This window comes from Lissotriton helveticus, chromosome 5_1 (assembly GCF_964261635.1).
Source record: "Lissotriton helveticus chromosome 5_1, aLisHel1.1, whole genome shotgun sequence".
NCBI classification, from domain to species: Eukaryota; Metazoa; Chordata; class Amphibia; order Caudata; family Salamandridae; genus Lissotriton; species Lissotriton helveticus.
The window spans coordinates 1,348,716,851-1,348,734,718 of record NC_136065.1 but is presented as its reverse complement, the minus strand read 5'-3'; the positions used below and the strand labels follow the sequence as shown (position 1 = coordinate 1,348,734,718).

At 45.2% G+C, this 17,868-nt stretch overlaps 1 protein-coding gene across 1 annotated transcript in view; it reads right to left on the bottom strand.

Annotated features, from left to right (window-relative positions):
- Positions 1-17,868, bottom strand: part of ITPR3 (inositol 1,4,5-trisphosphate receptor type 3) — a 568,454-nt gene that overhangs the window by 8,158 nt on the left and 542,428 nt on the right. Inside the window, exons 53-57 of the mRNA XM_078644240.1 lie at positions 17,420-17,524; positions 16,967-17,091; positions 14,272-14,437; positions 6,548-6,708; positions 5,732-5,893 (exon numbers count right to left, since the gene is read on the bottom strand). Coding sequence (XP_078500366.1) covers positions 5,732-5,893; positions 6,548-6,708; positions 14,272-14,437; positions 16,967-17,091; positions 17,420-17,524 — 719 coding nt within the window. The remainder of the gene's footprint in view (positions 1-5,731; positions 5,894-6,547; positions 6,709-14,271; positions 14,438-16,966; positions 17,092-17,419; positions 17,525-17,868) is intronic.

The following is a 17,868-nucleotide window of genomic DNA, read 5'->3' as shown; positions in this document are numbered from 1 at the left end:
TCATCGTGCTCAGGGTGACCGGTTTTACATTGTTGGTACCGGGATTACTCCGTCATGCAGCGTCAACCCAGTCTCTTGCCACCATCGCAGATACACACCCTGCGCAGCGCATGTGCTTGATGCGTTTAGCAGAGCCCTGACATGGTCGGTGCCGGCATCAGTAACCTGTGTCTCGGAACCAGGATACGATTCTGACCACCTCTTCACCGCAGGGTGGCCCTGTTCAAGGTCCTTTGGATCTTTGTGACTTGCTACAAATCCTTCTCGAAGGGTATCCTGAATTTCCACCTAGGGTGGCAATCCCTTATAAGCACCTAGTTTCCTATCTGGATAGTTGGGATGCGAGCCTTCGGTCTTTACTGGCTGTATCGTTTGTTTCTCTATGTTTTTGCTGGGCTGATGCCGCATCCAAAGGGTGGAATGCCAGGCAGGATGTGCCAGAATACTGTCCCCAGTGGGTCGCTAAATCAGAAGGTCAATGGGGGCGCACCCTGTAGTGCTGCGGGGGTGGTGTGTGTATTCCCACAGGAACTGGTGTAGGTAGAACTCGAGGTCATTTCCTTGATCTACCCCATTGCGTATGGCCAGATTAAGGGTGCACATGAAGCACTCTGCTTCCCTGTTGTCCTGAGGCCACTGCAGTGCGACTTTCAGTGCTGTAATCCTAGGCTAGTCACGTATTTCTTGAATTCTTAACCCTGGGATGGTGGGCCATTATTTGTTTGATTTCGTCTGGGAGGCCAAACTGGGCAAACACCTTTTCAATGACGGGCTTTACTCTACTGAATACCTTGATTGGGTCAACTCTGCCACAGGGCATTTGAAGTGGCTGACTATGATGACCACAGTTTCCCCCCCATCAGGAAAGCTGGCGAAGTCCATGCTCAGGTGGGCCCAGGGGTGAGGGTGGAAGCCCTTAGTTATGAGAGGCATGGGCCTGGTCCTACCACCTGTCACCTGAGAAGGATGGCACCACTACACTTTCTCCTCAACTGCCCTATCCATCCCAGGGAACCCGACTCTGTGTCAGACTCTCGCCTTTGTTTTGGCCACACCTTGATGCCCTGGTGAGCAAAGCTGATCACTCAGGCCCACAAGGATCGCAGGACAACAATGCACTGGTTTCCTGTGTAGCTCAACTCATCACGTACTCGCCTCAGTTGGTTCATCACTTGTTTGTCAACAGTTTCCCATAGTTTCGCTTAGTTTAGAAACCAGGCTTTGTGGTGTGGCTCCTGCACTACTTTCTGTAAGTTTGAGCCTTCAGCCATGGTAAACTGGATCTCCTTCAGCGGCATCACCGTGGGACAGGTGCCCAGTGAGACGATCTGTAGTCCTCTGCTTACTTGTCCTCCTCTTTGCAGCCATGGCGGTTTTCCAGAGGGTGTGTGGACTAGAAATTGACAGGAGTGGGTCCTCTGGGTATTACACAACATTAAAGGTATACAGCTGTAGATGAATCATCCCCTTCTAGATCCTTTGTGACGGGCTTCATGACGTGCCAGCAAACAATTGAACCAGTGGTTTGTGGTCAGTGATGACCCAGAACTGTCTTCCATACAGATATAGGTGACAATGTCAACATCCCTATAGGATGGCCAGTGCTTCTGGCTCGATTTGGATGTAGTGGGTCTCAGTGACTGTTAGGACGTGACTGGCATACAGAACCTATTGCCCCTTGCTATTTTCCTGGAGGAGTAGGCTGACTGGGCTAATGTAGACTATCAGTTCTGTGTTGCATTGCGGGTTGAAATAGACCACAGGCGCACTCCGCAGCAGACACATGTTGTGAATGAGTTGGTTACAAACTTCTTTGAGTTGATCATTATCCCCGCATGTGCTAGCTAGTGCTCTTATTCTTGACTGGAACCCATTGATTGTCTCATCCTCATGCTGTCAGACCTGGCGCTATTTAAAACTTTCAAAGTTGGGGTTCAATTTCAGATCAAAGTATACATTTACCATTCCGCTGCATCATACACATCATTAGTACCTTTGGCCAGGAGTGTCTTGAAGAATTGATAGATCTCCTCACCTCCAAAATGCAGCAGGAATGACTGCTTGACAGTACCGTCTGTTTTGCAAAAGTAGTAGTTCAACCTGCCAATCCACATCGGTGGCACTTGCCGGGTTCAGGGTAGGACTGGCCGTAGCGGCCAACAGGCGTTTCCCCGGTGGGCCGCCAGGGTGAGGGCCCCTATGGGGCTGTTTATGTTACCAGGGTCCGGTTTAGCAGCATTTGCAGCAATATTGGCCCCCTATAACAAAATCGGCTGAAACCGTCCCTAGCAAACAACTCCGCCCCCCTCCACCCGCCAGGGGATGGCCGAGCACTTTGCCAGGGCCGGTTTCGGTTCCCCCTCCAGCCCTGGCCGGGTTAATGAGGGCACTTAATGGTAGCTAAGCAATCATGGATGTATGGATGCCTCAGGCTGGCAGCTGTGGGTGAAGTAGGCTTAGTGCTGTGCAGTACTGTCAACCATCGTGCCACCTGTAAGAATGTTAGCACTCATAGAGGACTAGTAACTGTTTACTTCCTTCAACCAGCACTGGATATTAGGGGGCCAAATACTTGACTGTGCCATATCGTTGACTTTAGCGTCTGCCTCTTCTGCGCAGAGTCCTTGGGGCTGGTTCTGATCTGGAGCGCTGTGTACAAGAGGGCCATGCCTGCTGTGCTCCCATCAGCCCGAAGGTGGAGCCGTTCATTTGGTGGGAATGCAGTGAACAGGTGAGGGCTACTTCACCCAAATTGGCATATAGGCACTCCAGGCATGGTTGGATGTGTGTCCCCAGATGGGAGAGTGGGCAGAGGCAGTCAGGGTGGCGTGGCATTCCAGCACCACCTCACATTGGGAAGGTGTGGAACCCCTGCGGCCACGTTCAAGATAAACACATGGGCACCACTGTCTTACACTTCAGGGTACGGTATGGGGCCTTGTCGCCAGTGTAAACTGTGGTACTAGGTTATGCAGGATACAGTTGGGCCAACGAAAGAACACTTACATATGTACACTCTGTTACTCGTGTAGGACTGGCCTCGAGCATTCCACCCAAAGTTTATTTATCCCTTTATCCCATTAATTCTGAGAAGGAGGCTGGTAGATGAGGGGGACCGATCCAACTGGCAAAGTGTTGGATGATATGTCACTGTCTGGTCAGATGTGCCTCAGGCCTTGTGTTTACTGCTGCTGGCGTACCTCTCTCGCCTGGACTTGGAGACATTTAATTTGGACTCAGTTATAGGCCAGCGGTGGGCTTTAAAACAGCTGTAAGGATGACATGTAAAGTCGTTAGGAGGTAGGTATCACTAGATAGTGGTAGCCTACCTTCTAAATCAGTAGGGTTGGCAAATATGTCTTCACTTGCACACAACTGCCCCAAAGGTCGCATGGCACTATCCCACACCTTTTACTGTTGTAAGGGTATAATGTTGTAAGGGTATAAGAAGCCACAACGAGATTATCACAGGTGCCCAGAAAGTGTCAATATTCTTGGTCAATGTGTGGGTCAGACTACATCAGCTCCAGCCATCCCCTGACTTTAGATTCACCTGCACAATCACCTGCTGACAGGCATCTGCCCCAATACACCAAACACTTTGCACTTGTGCTTTGCAGAGCAGAACTAGATAATAGGGCGGGTTCAGCGACAGCTACACGAGGAAAAGTAGAGTGTTTTTTCTGGGTAGGCAGAAACAGCCTGCACACCTCTCTAATGCTCAGAAGGGGTCATGTTTATCTATATTTAACTGCTAAAGATGCCTTTCCGTTACAGAGATCTGAAGTATATTAGGAAAGACATAATAGTGCTGATATTAGATAAAATGTCATGCTCAACTTGGTAAACATTTTAATAATATTTTAAGACCTATTTATACATTCTTGGCCTTATATAGATTTTCAGGAAGCCTTGACATAATTTAGATAAAAACATATCTGTTTAGGGGATATCTGTGCACTCTTGTCACGTAGCGCACAATAGGGTGTGGTATGTACCAAACAGTTGGTAAATTCCAGTAACCCAGGGTAAGGTATTTACCAAATGTAGTAAAAATTTCCAATTGTCTGTTTTCAACAGAAAAATTATAAATAACATGCAGAACCATTTTTACACACATTCCGCATGTTTTAAATTTTTTTCTGGCCGTTTTCACACAATACATTTCAGCTGGTTTGACCTGCCAGAATCTGCCACGCAGCTTGTAAATACGATACCTGTGCAAACAAGAGTTTGCACAGGGATGGGAATTTAATCTTGAACTTCTGACGAGGACCTATGTGATTTAAAGAGGTTTGATGTTAATACTGACATTAGTTCTTGTACGTTTTGGTGTACAGTCCATATAATTAATGGTATTGCCCGGTGACTTTGTATAATTTCATGCTAGTTTATGACAACCAATATAGAATAGGGACACATTCAGTAGTGTAGCAAGGGTTCCATGGGTCTTACTGCAAGCAGGGGATTTATTATGGTTGTACTGACTGGGTGAAGTGGGCCAATCAGAGCCCTGTGCCCTTGGTTCCACTGCACCTGCTGCACTATTGATAGCTATGCATTTGGATACATGTACGTGTTGCAGCAATTATTTGCCGGATTTTTCGTGAAGGTTGGCACATTTTATAATGATGTGGAGGTATTGTTATTACTGTAACTAACTTGATATTAATGTAACTACCTAACCTAACGCGCTTAAAAATGATTCCATAATGTTCTTTTCAGTAACCCTTTGGGAAAGATCCCATCAGTATGTACAGATATTTAATCTCTACTCTGGTGAACAAACAGGAACTCGTGCTTTAAAAGTGCTTCTAGCCCTTTCCATTGTTTCACAATAATTCATGTGGTTATCACATCTACTATTTACGACAGACCTATGCCCGCACTTAGGGCCTCATTTATGAAAAGTGACGCATCGCTGCGTGAAAACAGCGATGCATCACTTTTCATTGCGCCCTCCTTGCGACACCAATGATGCGTTATATTTACAGTATGATGCATCATGTCGCAAGGAGTTACAGAAACGTCAGTATTTCTGACGTATCTGTAGGCGCAAAAGTGACGCATTGCTGGAGTGTGTCACAAAAGTGACGCAACTCCAGCAATGTGTCCTTTCACATGGGGCAAGCCCCATGTGAAAGGGCTTGCGCCAATCTTACGCCTGCTGTGAGGCTGGCGTAAGATTTTGACGCATTCGAGTCCTAGAAATGGCGCAGTGAAATCTCATAGATTTCACTGCGTCACTTCCATGACCCTTTCTTGCGTCAATACGCCCCCCCCCCTTACATACATTATACCTGGCGCAGGTATAATGTGGTGCAGGGGTTTACAAAGTGACGCATCTACCTAGATGCGTCACTTTGTAAATATGGCGCAACAAGGTGCATTTTTTACGCCACTGGTGCGTCACAAAAAGTGACGCACCGGCGGCGTAAAAGTGACGCACAGCCTCATAAATGAGGCCCTTAGCATTTTGGCCTTAACACATCAGCTGTGGGTGAACTAGGGGAAACGTTTGCCTTCAAGAAAGAATCATTCTACATTGAAGTGCAACCCAGACCCTCTATAAAAGTAACATTTTTGAGCTTTCTGTGAGAGGACACATCCCTGGTCTTCCATGTCAGCGATGTGGTGATAACTGTATGTACTGGACCAATACCTGTCCCCTTACCTGTTCCCTTATCCCACTGACCTGTCAGATCAGAGATAACTGGGCCTAAGTCTGTACCTGTTCCTTTAGTTCGTTGAGTTGCCCGGTGAGATGGGACACCAGCCTCATTGTGCCGTTCAGCTTGTCCTGCAAGCAGCGAAGCTCATTCTGCTCCCCTTCCCCTTCATTGCTGACCAGTGACATGGCTCGCATTCGAGGGAACCAGTCCAGGTTCTTGCTCTGAAAGTGAGTGAGAGATGTATTAGCTCATGCCCATTAGATAAATTCCCATGGTCACAAGAGTTTCATTCAACCTCTGCCGAAGCTTCATTTTACTATCTGCTTCTGTACTCTGTTTCCCTCAACTACCCTATTTTATATCATACCCTTGCCCTCATTTCCTCATCACACATACTCTTGTTTCCACCTTGTTGTCAACTACTCTTAATTATCACTGCCTATACTTTAATTTCTTTCCTACACTTAGTCTTCCATATTTCTGTGCTCCCCTCTTATTCCTACCCTTTTCTCTTGCCTCCTGTTGCGCTAATTTCAGACCCTCTAATCCCTCCTTATTCTTTCATACTTTCTACTTGTCTTGCACCTCTGCTCCCTTCTTCCTCCATGTCTTCTTATTTTATTGCTCATTCTGCCTATTGTTCCTCTTTCAGATAATATCATGTATCTATCACTCTTGCTCTAAATAGACATTTGTTGTTATCGCAAGCTCTGTGCCCTCTTTCACTATAAAGGTTCTTCTGCCTTCCCTTGACACTGGAGCACCTCACCCTTTTAAAAAATATTTTCTGTAAAAGGCCAGATAATCAGTGACAACCCCAAATCAATTGCTCAATGAAGGTAAAAGCCCTCCTCCCTTCCGATCCCACTGTGCACCTTGATCATCTGAGCGACGTAGCTCTCAGGCCCAGTGTAGTCCGTCTTGTTCTTCACCCGCACCAGCACAATGAAGTACAGGTAGTTCCAGATGTTGTGCTCCAGCTTGATATGCTCCTCAAATGACACCGTCTTATTGTCAAACTTATCTCTTTCTAGACCTGGAAAAAGAAGGGATGAGATGAGATCATTGGAAACAAAAATCCAGGCGCTGGCACCGATTCTGGTTTTCATGCTACCGTGATGCCTCAGGGAATGTCAGCTTGTGTGCTTTACCTGCACATACATGTTCTCGAATTGATTGCTGCTACTCTGGGATAGCCTGCATTTCGTTGCTTTTAGAATGCCTGACATGACTACACGTGAATCTTCAACATTTCATACATGTAGCCCACATGGTTCGTTACTGCCTACAAAGGCTGTTAACTTCAGGCCTACCTGCATCTGACATATTAGAATTAATTTGTATGCTTTTACGAGAACTCTTGCACATTCTTGTTCTCTTCTGTGCCTACTTTAGGACTGACTGTACAAGTCAGACTTTGATGTTGCCTTTTCTGAAACTACCCACACCTCACGATTTGTATTTTTCTGTAGAAGTCTGCGCAGATTGTCTAACACTGCTTGTTCTAGTCTATTTTTAAATTAACTTTTCATGAATCCACTCTGCGACTGCTTTCATATGCCTACCTCGGCACTTGCTAGATACTGCCAATTTCGTTTTTCACTATTGAAAGGCTATCTTGCCACGTAGGATAGAATGGGAGAAGCTTTGTAACAACGTAGAAGTATAACTTCCTGTTGGGATAAGATAGAGTAGTAAAGTTTAGATTCTCTGAGCTCAGAATTTAATAACATATTTTAGTAAAGATGGTTTTGAAATTGTGTGTTTGAAAATGCCACTTTTAGAAAGTAGGCATTTGCTTTTTTAACCATTCTGTGTGCCTCTGCCTGTTTGTGTATGGACTGTCTGGTTTTGGATTGACAGGGGCTGGGGATGTGCATTCTCTTAGCCACCCACTGGGGGTTGATGTGTGTCCTGCTTCTCATGAATGAGTCAGGGCTGGGCTGAAAAGACTGGGCTGCATTTAGAGTAGTGGGAGGAGATTTCCTTGCACCTGAATAAGGCCTTCTCCTTTGCACAAAACTGTCTCCACCCCCTGTGGTCATATTACACCAGTGAGGACAGAACTGGATTGGACTGGGCTCAGAGACCCTTGCACAAAGAGAACAAAGACCTTTTGAGGTATACGTATCAGACCTAAAACCCCCGAGATTTAGATTACTTCTGGAATCAAGAAGGACCTTTACAAATGAGAAGAGCTGGAAAAACTGGAGGAAGAGTACTGCCCCTTTGCTGTGTGCTGTCTGGGGTTGACATGCAGTAGCTGTTTCTGCCAAGGAAAGGACAAGGACTCTGCTGTGTGCTGTGTGTCCCTGCTTGAGGAAGATCTCCAAGGGCCTGAGTAGAGCTTGCCTCCTTCTGAAGTCTCAGGGTCACAAAGACTTCCCCCCCAGCTCCCCTGAGCTTCCTTCCTGGGACTTCTGACATGCCAAGAGGTGCCTGTGACTGTGGTGGGACTCTGGAGGTTGTTCCTGCTGTTGGGAGCTGGAAAAGTGCAACTACAAGAAAATCGACGCATCGCTCTTTTCGCGGCTGTTTTTCCGACCCAGCACGCTGTGCGAGAAGAATCTCCACGCATCGCTGCGCCGCTGATGAAACAGGAGCAGTGCCTATCGCCGCTGCCAGAACTGACACATAGAGGGATCACGGCTGAAGAAACCACCAATCAGCGGCGCTTGACACTGCCACATCGATCACCGATGCATCCTGGATTTCCACACATCGTACCTGTGCGGCAAGTTTTCCCGATGCATCACATATGGAAAAGAACCTTCTCGGAATTGACACATCACTTCCCCATACAGACCGAATTCTAAGCATCACTTCTGTGTGCAACAGAACGGTTGCATCGCCTCCGCAGGGTCTCAGGAACTGACACATCTCTTTGTTTTTTGACACTTCCCATCTCTGTGGCTGTTTGGCCTTGTGAATTTTGTCGCAACTACAGGTACTTTGAGAGAAATCAAGCATCCATCATTTTCTATGGACCAAGTTGTTTGAACCCTTTTTAAAGTCATATTCTTATTGCATGTATGTTGGATGTTGTTGAGTTTAGATAAAGATACTTTATTTTTCTAAACTGGTGTGGTGTCCATTTGTGGTGTTATCACTGTATTACTCTGTGTTTTGAGTACAAATACTTTACACATTGGCTTTGGGATAAGTCTGTATGCTCTTGATCTATGGTTCCATAACAGTAAAGCCCTAATAAACTGCCCAAGATGAAAGCCCCCACAGTGAAAAATGCAGAATATTTGTGCAGCTATCTGGCCTGTTGGACAAGTAGAGAATAGCATCTACAACCTCTAGCTATAGAGATCTTATTCTCAAGCACTACAGGGTTACCAATTCATCGTTACTATCATGGGGGCACAATAAGTTCCAGAAGTGTTCTCTCTACCAAGATATTGGCCAGATGCCATTTTCCCATTTTTAAACCGTTGTTCCCATTCAGAATGTCTTTGAGGTCCAGTCCAGCACCTCCATATCAGGGTCTAATAGAAATAGTGGAGGCATGTAACAAAGTGACATGTGACGTAACCCTGATCCCTCGTTGGCCCAGAGCAAGAACACATATAGGCCATACTACATAAACATTCCTTACACAATCAGGTACACATAAGAGATCAAAACCTACCAAAGGTCCTGAGTGCGAAGAACTAGGCAAAGGACAGAAGTATATAAGCATTTTACACTCCGCCCCTAATGTGTCCCTAAGCAGAAGCTCCCATGTTTTTTGCAGACCTAAGGAAGAAACGCCAAGAACCATATATTAAGGATTGACGAGAAATCAATCTATAGCAGGGACATAATATGAGCCTTGTGAAGCGTTAGGAAACAAAGCATGGCCTTCAGTTACACAACAAGACAAACAGGAGAACTCCGATGACATAATCAGAATCTGGGAAAAACAAAAGAAAATGATGGACGAAGCGTTGACAATACAAGCACTCACCCCCAGTCAACTGATCTGGGTTTAATCCATCACCGTTCATTAGCCCACTCTGCCACCCCAGTTCAGACATGGCCATATGAAAATCAGTCTGACCCTGTGCCTCATGGGAACAGTCCAGCCCGAACTGCCAAGCCATGCCTTCCCTGGACTGGAAACAAGCTACCGAGCACCGGTTTCTGACATTTCAGCCGTCTTCAGCCTGGCTTGCTTGAATCCAGTGGCAAAGTGAGCAAGGGACTCACGTCTGAGCATACCCTGCCAACTTATGGCGAACAAAGAAAAACCAAAGGAAATTATGTACGGAGCGTTGACAATACAAGCACTCACCCCCAGTCAACTGATCTGGGTTTAATCCATCACCGTTCTTTAGCCCACTCTGCCACCCCAGTTCAGACATGGCCATATGCAAATCAGTCTGACCCTGTGCCTCATGGGAACAGTCCAGCCCGAACTGCCAAGCCATGCCTTCCCTGGACCGGAAACAAGCTACAGAGGACCGGTTTCTGGCAATTCGGACATCTTCATCCCGGCTTGCTTGAATCCAGTGGCAAAGTGAGCAAGGGACTCACGTCTGAGCATACCCTGCCAACTTATGGCGAACAAAGAAAAACCAAAGGAAACGATGGATGGAGTGTTGACAATACAAGCACTCACCCCCAGTCAACTGATCTGGGTTTAATCCATCACCGTTCTTTAGCCCACTCTGCCACCCCAGTTCAGACATGGCCATATGCAAATCAGTCTGACCCTGTGCCTCATGGGAACAGTCCAGCCCGAACTGTCAAGCCATGCCTTCCCTGGACCGGAAACAAGCTACCGAGGACCGGTTTCTGGCATTTTAGCCGTCTTCAGCCCGGCTTGCTTGAATCCAGTGGCAAAGTGAGCAAGGGACTCACGTCTGAGCATACCCTGCCAACTTATGGCGAACAAAGAAAAACCAAAGGAAATGATGGACGGAGCGTTGACAATACAAGCACTCACCCCCAGTCAACTGATCTGGGTTTAATCCATGACCGTTCTTTAGCCCACTCTGCCACCCCAGTTCAGACATGGCCATATGCAAATCAGTCTGACCCATTGCCTCATGGGAACAGTCCAGCCCGAACTGCCAAGCCATGCCTTCCCTGGACCGGAAACAAGCTACAGAGGACCGGTTTCTGGCAATTCAGCCATCTTCATCCCGGCTTGCTTGAATCCAGTGGCAAAGTGAGCAAGGGACTCACGTCTGAGCATACCCTGCCAACTTATGGCGAACAAAGAAAAACCAAAGGAAACGATGGACGGAGCGTTGACAATACAAGCACTCACCCCCAGTCAACTGATCTGGGTTTAATCCATCACCGTTCTTTAGCCCACTCTGCCACCCCAGTTTAGACATGGCCATATGCAAATCAGTCTGACCCTGTGCCTCATGGGAACAGTCCAGTCCGAACTGCCAAGCCATGCCTTCCCTGGACCGGAAACAAGCAACCGAGGACCGGTTTCTGGCATTTCAGCCGTCTTCAGCCCGGCTTGCTTGAATCCAGTGGCAAAGTGAGCAAGGGACTCACGTCTGAGCATACCCTGCCAACTTATGGCGAACAAACGTGAGTCCCTTGCTCACTTTGCCACTGGAGTCAAGCAAGCCCGGCTGAAGACGGCTGTAATGCCAGAAACCGGTCCTGGGAAGCTTGTTTCCGGTCCAGGGAAGACATTGCTTGGCAGTTTGGGGTGGACTGTTCCCATGAGGCACAGGGTCAGACTGATTTGCATATGGCCATGTCTCAACTGGGGTGGCGGAGTGAGCTAAAGAACGGTGATGGATTAAACCCAGATCAGTTGACTGGGGGTGAGTGTTTGTATTGTCAATGCTCCGTCCATCACCACCTTTGGTTTTTCTTTGTTCACCCTAAGTTGGCAGGGTATGCTCAGACGTGAGTCCCTTGCTCACTTTGCCACTGGAGTCAAGCAAGCCCGGCTGAAGACGGCTGTAATGCCAGAAACCGGTCCTGGGAAGCTTGATTCCGGTCCAGGGAAGACATGGCTTGGCAGTTTGGGCTGGACTGTTCCCATGAGGCACAGGGTTAGACTGATTTGCATATGGCCATCTCTGAACTGGGGTGGCGGAGTGAGCTAAAGAACGGTGATGGATTAAACCCAGATCAGTTGACTGGGGGTGAGTGTTTGTATTGTCAACGCTCCGTCCATCACCACCTTTGGTTTTTCTTTCTTTCTATAATCAGAATCTGGGTTATTCTCTTTTCATTTGCCCTTAATTACTTTGATGTGCCCCTCTCTTCTGTAAGCTTCATGGGCAAAGTACTACCCACCGAACTGGGCTGAACTGGGGTGGCGGAGTGAGCTAAAGAACGGTGATGGATTAAACCCAGATCAGTTGACTGGGGGTGAGTGTTTGTATTGTCAACGCTACGTCCATCACCACCTTTGGTTTTTCTTTCTTTCTATAATCAGAATCTGGGTTATTCTCTTTTCATTTGCCCTTAATTACTTTGATGTGCCCCTCTCTTCTGTAAGCTTCATGGGCAAAGTACTACCCACCGCTTTGCTACAGGACTCCTTCCCCTTCCAATTGTAGGTGTTAAGTATGTAAACCTTTCTGTTTATTTATTATTTTGTGTATAGATACCATTTACGTTCTGTAATTGTTCCTATTATGTTAATGTCTAAGCACAAATGGTAAGCAGGCTGGGTCATAAAATTTGATTTGTATCAAAGTCTTCCTCCTCCATAAGAACAATGATGGTACAAAGTGGCCATGCCCTTTTACATTTTCCAGTCAATGTTAGGCCAGGATCATTCAAAGGTGGTTTATTGAATCGTTATGTGGTCTACATCAACAGAGGCTTCCACTCAGCGCCTTAGTTGCGATACAAAAGCCCCAAAACAAGAGTTTCAGGGGATGAAACAAACCAAAACACTGCAATAATCCACTGGCAAAAAGCAGAAGCTTAAGGAAGTCAACTGTGCCTAAGAAAAGCAAATTTGGCAAGATTATCTCATAGTAAACAGCATTTCTCAGGCAAAATACTCAATTGCAACTAGCTAGCCAATTTACACAGATAGGTGCTCCTATCCACCTCCTGCTCCGAACACTTGATTGATGTCCTCACTTATGCACTACACAGGCAAGATACTCTCAGGGCTAATAAAACATCTCCAGACCTGAGACTTGCCGGTTAGCTGCACAAAGCCTCATGCAGAGATGCACTTCATGTGCAGTGTCATTGCAGCATCAGTTTTGGCATCTGCTAATGTATGTGTCGAAACCAAATGCAAGACTGGCGAAATGGAATTCCTTAACATTCTTAGGCCCAATGGGGTGGGGGTTCTTTGTAATGCATCCATTCTTGTTTGTCACACTCAAAGGTCTATTATAGCATCTTTTGCTGAATAAATTACTGTGGTTTATGTGCTTTACATTCAGGGAGCAGACTTGTTACATGAGTTTGCTGTGCAAGTTTCTTTAAGACAGGTCGTTTCTTACCATGAGTTTGTATACATTAATTGTGCTGATATACGACCTGAAGAAGAAAATGTTTGACTTTTTTTTAGAAAGATGCATTCTAATTCTATGTGAATGGTGGTGTTTAGTTAAAGAACCCTTGCCCTCAAAGATGGGGGTATATCAGTGATCCAAAGCTACGTCATGTGTTTTCCAGAATGATAAATGTGACAGAGCGATCATCATTTAGTGGATCCCTACCCCCGGGTCAGTTGTTTTTTAAGCAAAGCTCTTTCTTAGTGCTATAGTACCAAATCAACTAATTTCTTTGTTGTAATATTACTCTGTGTTTTTTTCCATATGTGTTATAAAACTATCATAGTACTGTTTGTAAAATATGTGGGCCTCGTTTGTGGTGACCGGGTTTAGAATTAAATTATTTTCGCACATGATCAGGCGCAATAATGATCACGTTACAAGTATTGCCAGCAAAAAGGGGCATAGCGTGGATATGGGTGCTAATTGCACCCAAAACTGCCTGTCCTTGTATTTTCTCTGCATTTTTTTCTGGGTAAATATAAGCATGCCGACATTTTTATCTAGGGGCTGTCTATTTGAGTGCAACCGATACCGACCGGATGCCATAAAAAATGCACAATTCAAAACAGTTAGTATGTGCTACAATGTTATGCATTAAGTTGATTTGTTACAACAACCGATTTGTGTATCTGCTCTGCACGTGTACGTCTGTGCGGCCGTTTGGTCACCGCCTCTTTGTCGCTGGTCTCTGCTTGGCCCTCGGCAAAATCACACACAATGCAGGTATCGGTAACAAATCACTGATCACCGATTTAAGTGCCTCCTCTATGGCTGGTGGTGTATGTGGCTTGCCTGTCACTGCCTGTGGGTGAGTGCATCTTCTTCATAATTTTCAAAATGTTCCTACTGTCTGACTGCATGCATGAATAGCTGCTCAGCAAAAATATCCATCTGCTCTGTTAGTGGCCAGTGCATAGGGGCCGAGAGTGGCGTGCATGACCTATATGTTGCAAGGAGTCATGAGAACAACTGATTCGGGGCTTTCCATCTTCCATTTTCCCATGTTTGGCACTCATTCATTCCCTGCCCTTTACTCTGCTGTTTTAGCAAAGAGGAGTTAAAAGAGCCCTTATCAAGAGGCAACCCCATGCAGCACTCCTTACCGCAGATGAAACAGGTAGTCTTCAGCACCTCCTCCTTCTTCTGCTTCTCACTCCTCAGGTCAGCAAAGGTGTCAATGATGACCCCAAAGATGAGGTTCAGGACAATGATGATGACAATGAAGTAAAAGAGCAGGTCATAGACCACTCTGGCAGGGAAGAGTGACTCCTGTAAGGAAAGAGGAAAGGAAAACTTCATTTAGAGAAACTGAGAGGCAAATATGCCCTTATTACGTTTAAAGTCTGCTTAGCTCTCTTCTCTTCAAAGGCATACACCCTCAGTGTCCTCAGTTTTCTGTCAAGCGCACACAGTGCTCCTTCAGGCAAACATGAGGTCACCTCAATTTCCAAAAGTGAAAGAGATTTTCTTAATGCCCCTTCAGCAATCCCTTAACCACATACTGTCCCTCAGGTCCTCCTTCACAAGCAAGGTGTCTTTGGTGCCACTTCAGACACACAAGTTCTCATTAATGGCACTTAAGGCATTCACAGGATCGCTTGAGTCCTCCGTTCAACCCGGTCTCAGTGCTTCATCTGCAAACAAGATCTCATCCGTTCTAAGATGTGCTCTGTGATCCTTCAACCAAATAAGGTTGTGCCAATGTCCCCTAAGACACTCTGAAATCCGTTGAGTGCTGCTTCAGACATACATGAGGTGGTCTCAGACCAAATTCAGACTCACAAACTATGTCTTTGGACATGTAAGGCCTTCTTATTGTTTTTAAATGTTATTTATTTTACTAATTTATATATAGCTCGAACTTGACCTGAAGGTATTGGGTATCAGAGCGCTTTACACAAGCACCAGTTGCATTACATGAGGACACATTCATTTTTGTTAGGCACGGGGAGATTTAGTGCTTTGCCCAGAATCACAGGATGTTGCGCATCCTTGCCGAGACTCAAATCTGGTTCCCCAGATTGGAGGTCGACCACCCTAGCCTTTAAGCCAACTCCTCTCCTCTTAAACTCCTTCAGAAACTACTTATCTTTTTCTTTCACCTTTGAACACAGAAGGTCTCCTCTGTACTCCTTCGTACATATGGAGCCTCGTCAGTGCACCTTCAGACACACAGGTTGTCTTCTTAGTGCTCCTTAAGGCACACAAGATCTCTATAGATCTACGATGTATGTATATAGGAGGTTTTCTTATTGCTCAAGCACGCACATGGATATAAGGCCTTCTAGGGAGCTCTGTACATTCAGATAATGGATTTACTAATGTTCATGTCACATCTTCTGTGCTCTAATGTACATGACAGGATGTTTCCAAAACAAGAGGTGTCCTCAGTGCCCACTTACACGTGTGTGAATATGTTTAATTCATGAGTACAGACATCCCATCAGCACTTCAATACAGACTTCAAAGATGTTTCAGTAGTGCTGTGTACAGCTAGAGAGGCATCAATCATTTGGGAGACATATTCAAAACTTTTCTTTAGCAACCAAGCCATCCAGTCAACTACGATCTGACCAAGCCATGCATCTCACAACCCCAAGCAAATATTTGCAGGCCAGCAGTTTTCTGTCCTATCTCCAATCTTTTCTGACTCCAACCTGCTGTATACCAATGCAGAGTAAGACCAGCTTTTATTTTGATGAAAAGGAAACCCACTTGTCCAGCCCACCCACTGAATCTGATATTTCAAGTTTCCCCATTCTATGTGCGAGTGTCGCATCCAGTGCGCATTTTTTTCAATGCATTCGGGTAATTGTAGCCCTGAATTCTTAGTGGGATGAACAGGACTTCAAATATCAGAAAGCAAAGAACACACTGAGATGGGGGAGCTACACAGGCAAGAAATTAGGAAAACTGAGAATTTATGGAACCTGATGAACACCAGCATTTCCTCTTTTCAAATGCCTCTTGGTCTTCTCTTCATATCTTTACTTGTTTTTCCTACCTGCATCCCCATCCTCCACCTAAATAGCCCCTAACTACTTCCTACATCCTTAAATGGCCCACATCTCACTAATTCCACACCAACGCTGCACATTGCCATTTTGTAGGCGCTGCTACAATGGATGCATTACACATGGATATAAAATTGCTGACCACGCTGATCAACAAATCAAACTATGTTTTACTTTATTCTATATAATACAGTACCATACCGATTCTGTACAAATTGTTTCTTTTTGACATGTTTCAAGAAACAAAAATACAAAAAAAACTGGACTGTATCCAGAGACACGTGTAGAAAAGGCCTTCTATGCTCACATTCATATTATGGAGATATCTCTGTTTCTAAATAAATATAAAGAGAGTCTCATACACATATTGAAGTGGTCATTAAAGCTCTTGTACATATATTTATGAGCACCTGTTAATGCTCAAAAGCACATAATAGGATTTCCATAGTTCGTATGTACACACTTATAATAGGTTTATTCAGTGTTCATATACGTATACTGAAATTCTCCTTGGTGCCCTTATATATATATATTGAAAATGTATTGTCAATGTACATCTACCGAAGAGGTATTTCCTTGTCAAAAGGAATACACTGAGGAAATCTCTTTACTACATGTGCACGTATTAAGTAAGATGCATGCGTGCATATGGAACATACCCTCAACGTTCAGAAACACACATATTGAGAAGTCTTGGTTCTTGTACGATTATTCAAAAAGGTTTTCTAAGTGCCCGTACACACAAATTAAATAAATATCATCTGCTCGTGTCCAGTGAACTCACATCTTTAGAAGGCTTTCTCAGGATGTCGCCCACGCCGCCTCCGTTTCGCAATCCGTGGTTCATTACCGTGACTATGCACATGAGCAGGGTGTCACAGGCCCGCTCAGTATCATCCTCCTCCTCTTCTGGAGTACAAACAGTGGGAAAAGTGATGTTAGGTTTGGGCAGTTGGAATATTGATGTTTTTTTATTTCTTTAAGAGTTGTTTTACAAAAGCAAGCCCTGCCAACCCTGTTTTTTGCACGTTGTACAATTTATTACAATCCTTGAAGACCAGATGATTTTATTTTTATATTTAAAGAGTTTCATAATGTAATACATTTTTAATCCGAGGAACAAGTCTGTTCTGGTATATTAAAAAAGCTACTACCAGGTCAGACATTAAAACGCATAAATGCTCTCAACCGACAGGTTGGGACCCAAGAGGTTCAGAATGTGCTCTTCATCAGTTACCTTCCTGGGGGTCAGGCAGCACCATTCCAGCTGTGCAGCTCTCTTTATCACCGCTGCACGTATCTGCGAAGGCAGTGCCCATGGACTGTGCCATGCCGAGAGCACCTGTGGGAGAGGAGTCTTTATCATTTAAACAGCCTCGTGCAAACACCCCTTTGATGTTTAAAGTCCAGAAAAAATGCATACAACTTCCAAGTATAAGAGTAGAAAACTGGAAACGTTCATAGATTACAATGTGTCTAGCACCAATAAAACCTCAGTAGTTATTTCAAATTATGCAATTCTCTGAGTGGCTCACTGAGGCCTTCACTGAAAATCCATTCGCCTGTTGTTCGTTAGTGCTTGAAATTACTCTTAAAAATAGAAAGCAGGTAGATGCAACATCACACTTCACCTATTACTTGTAGGTATTCTGTGATAAACGCGGTCTTCTGCCAATTTTACCCGAA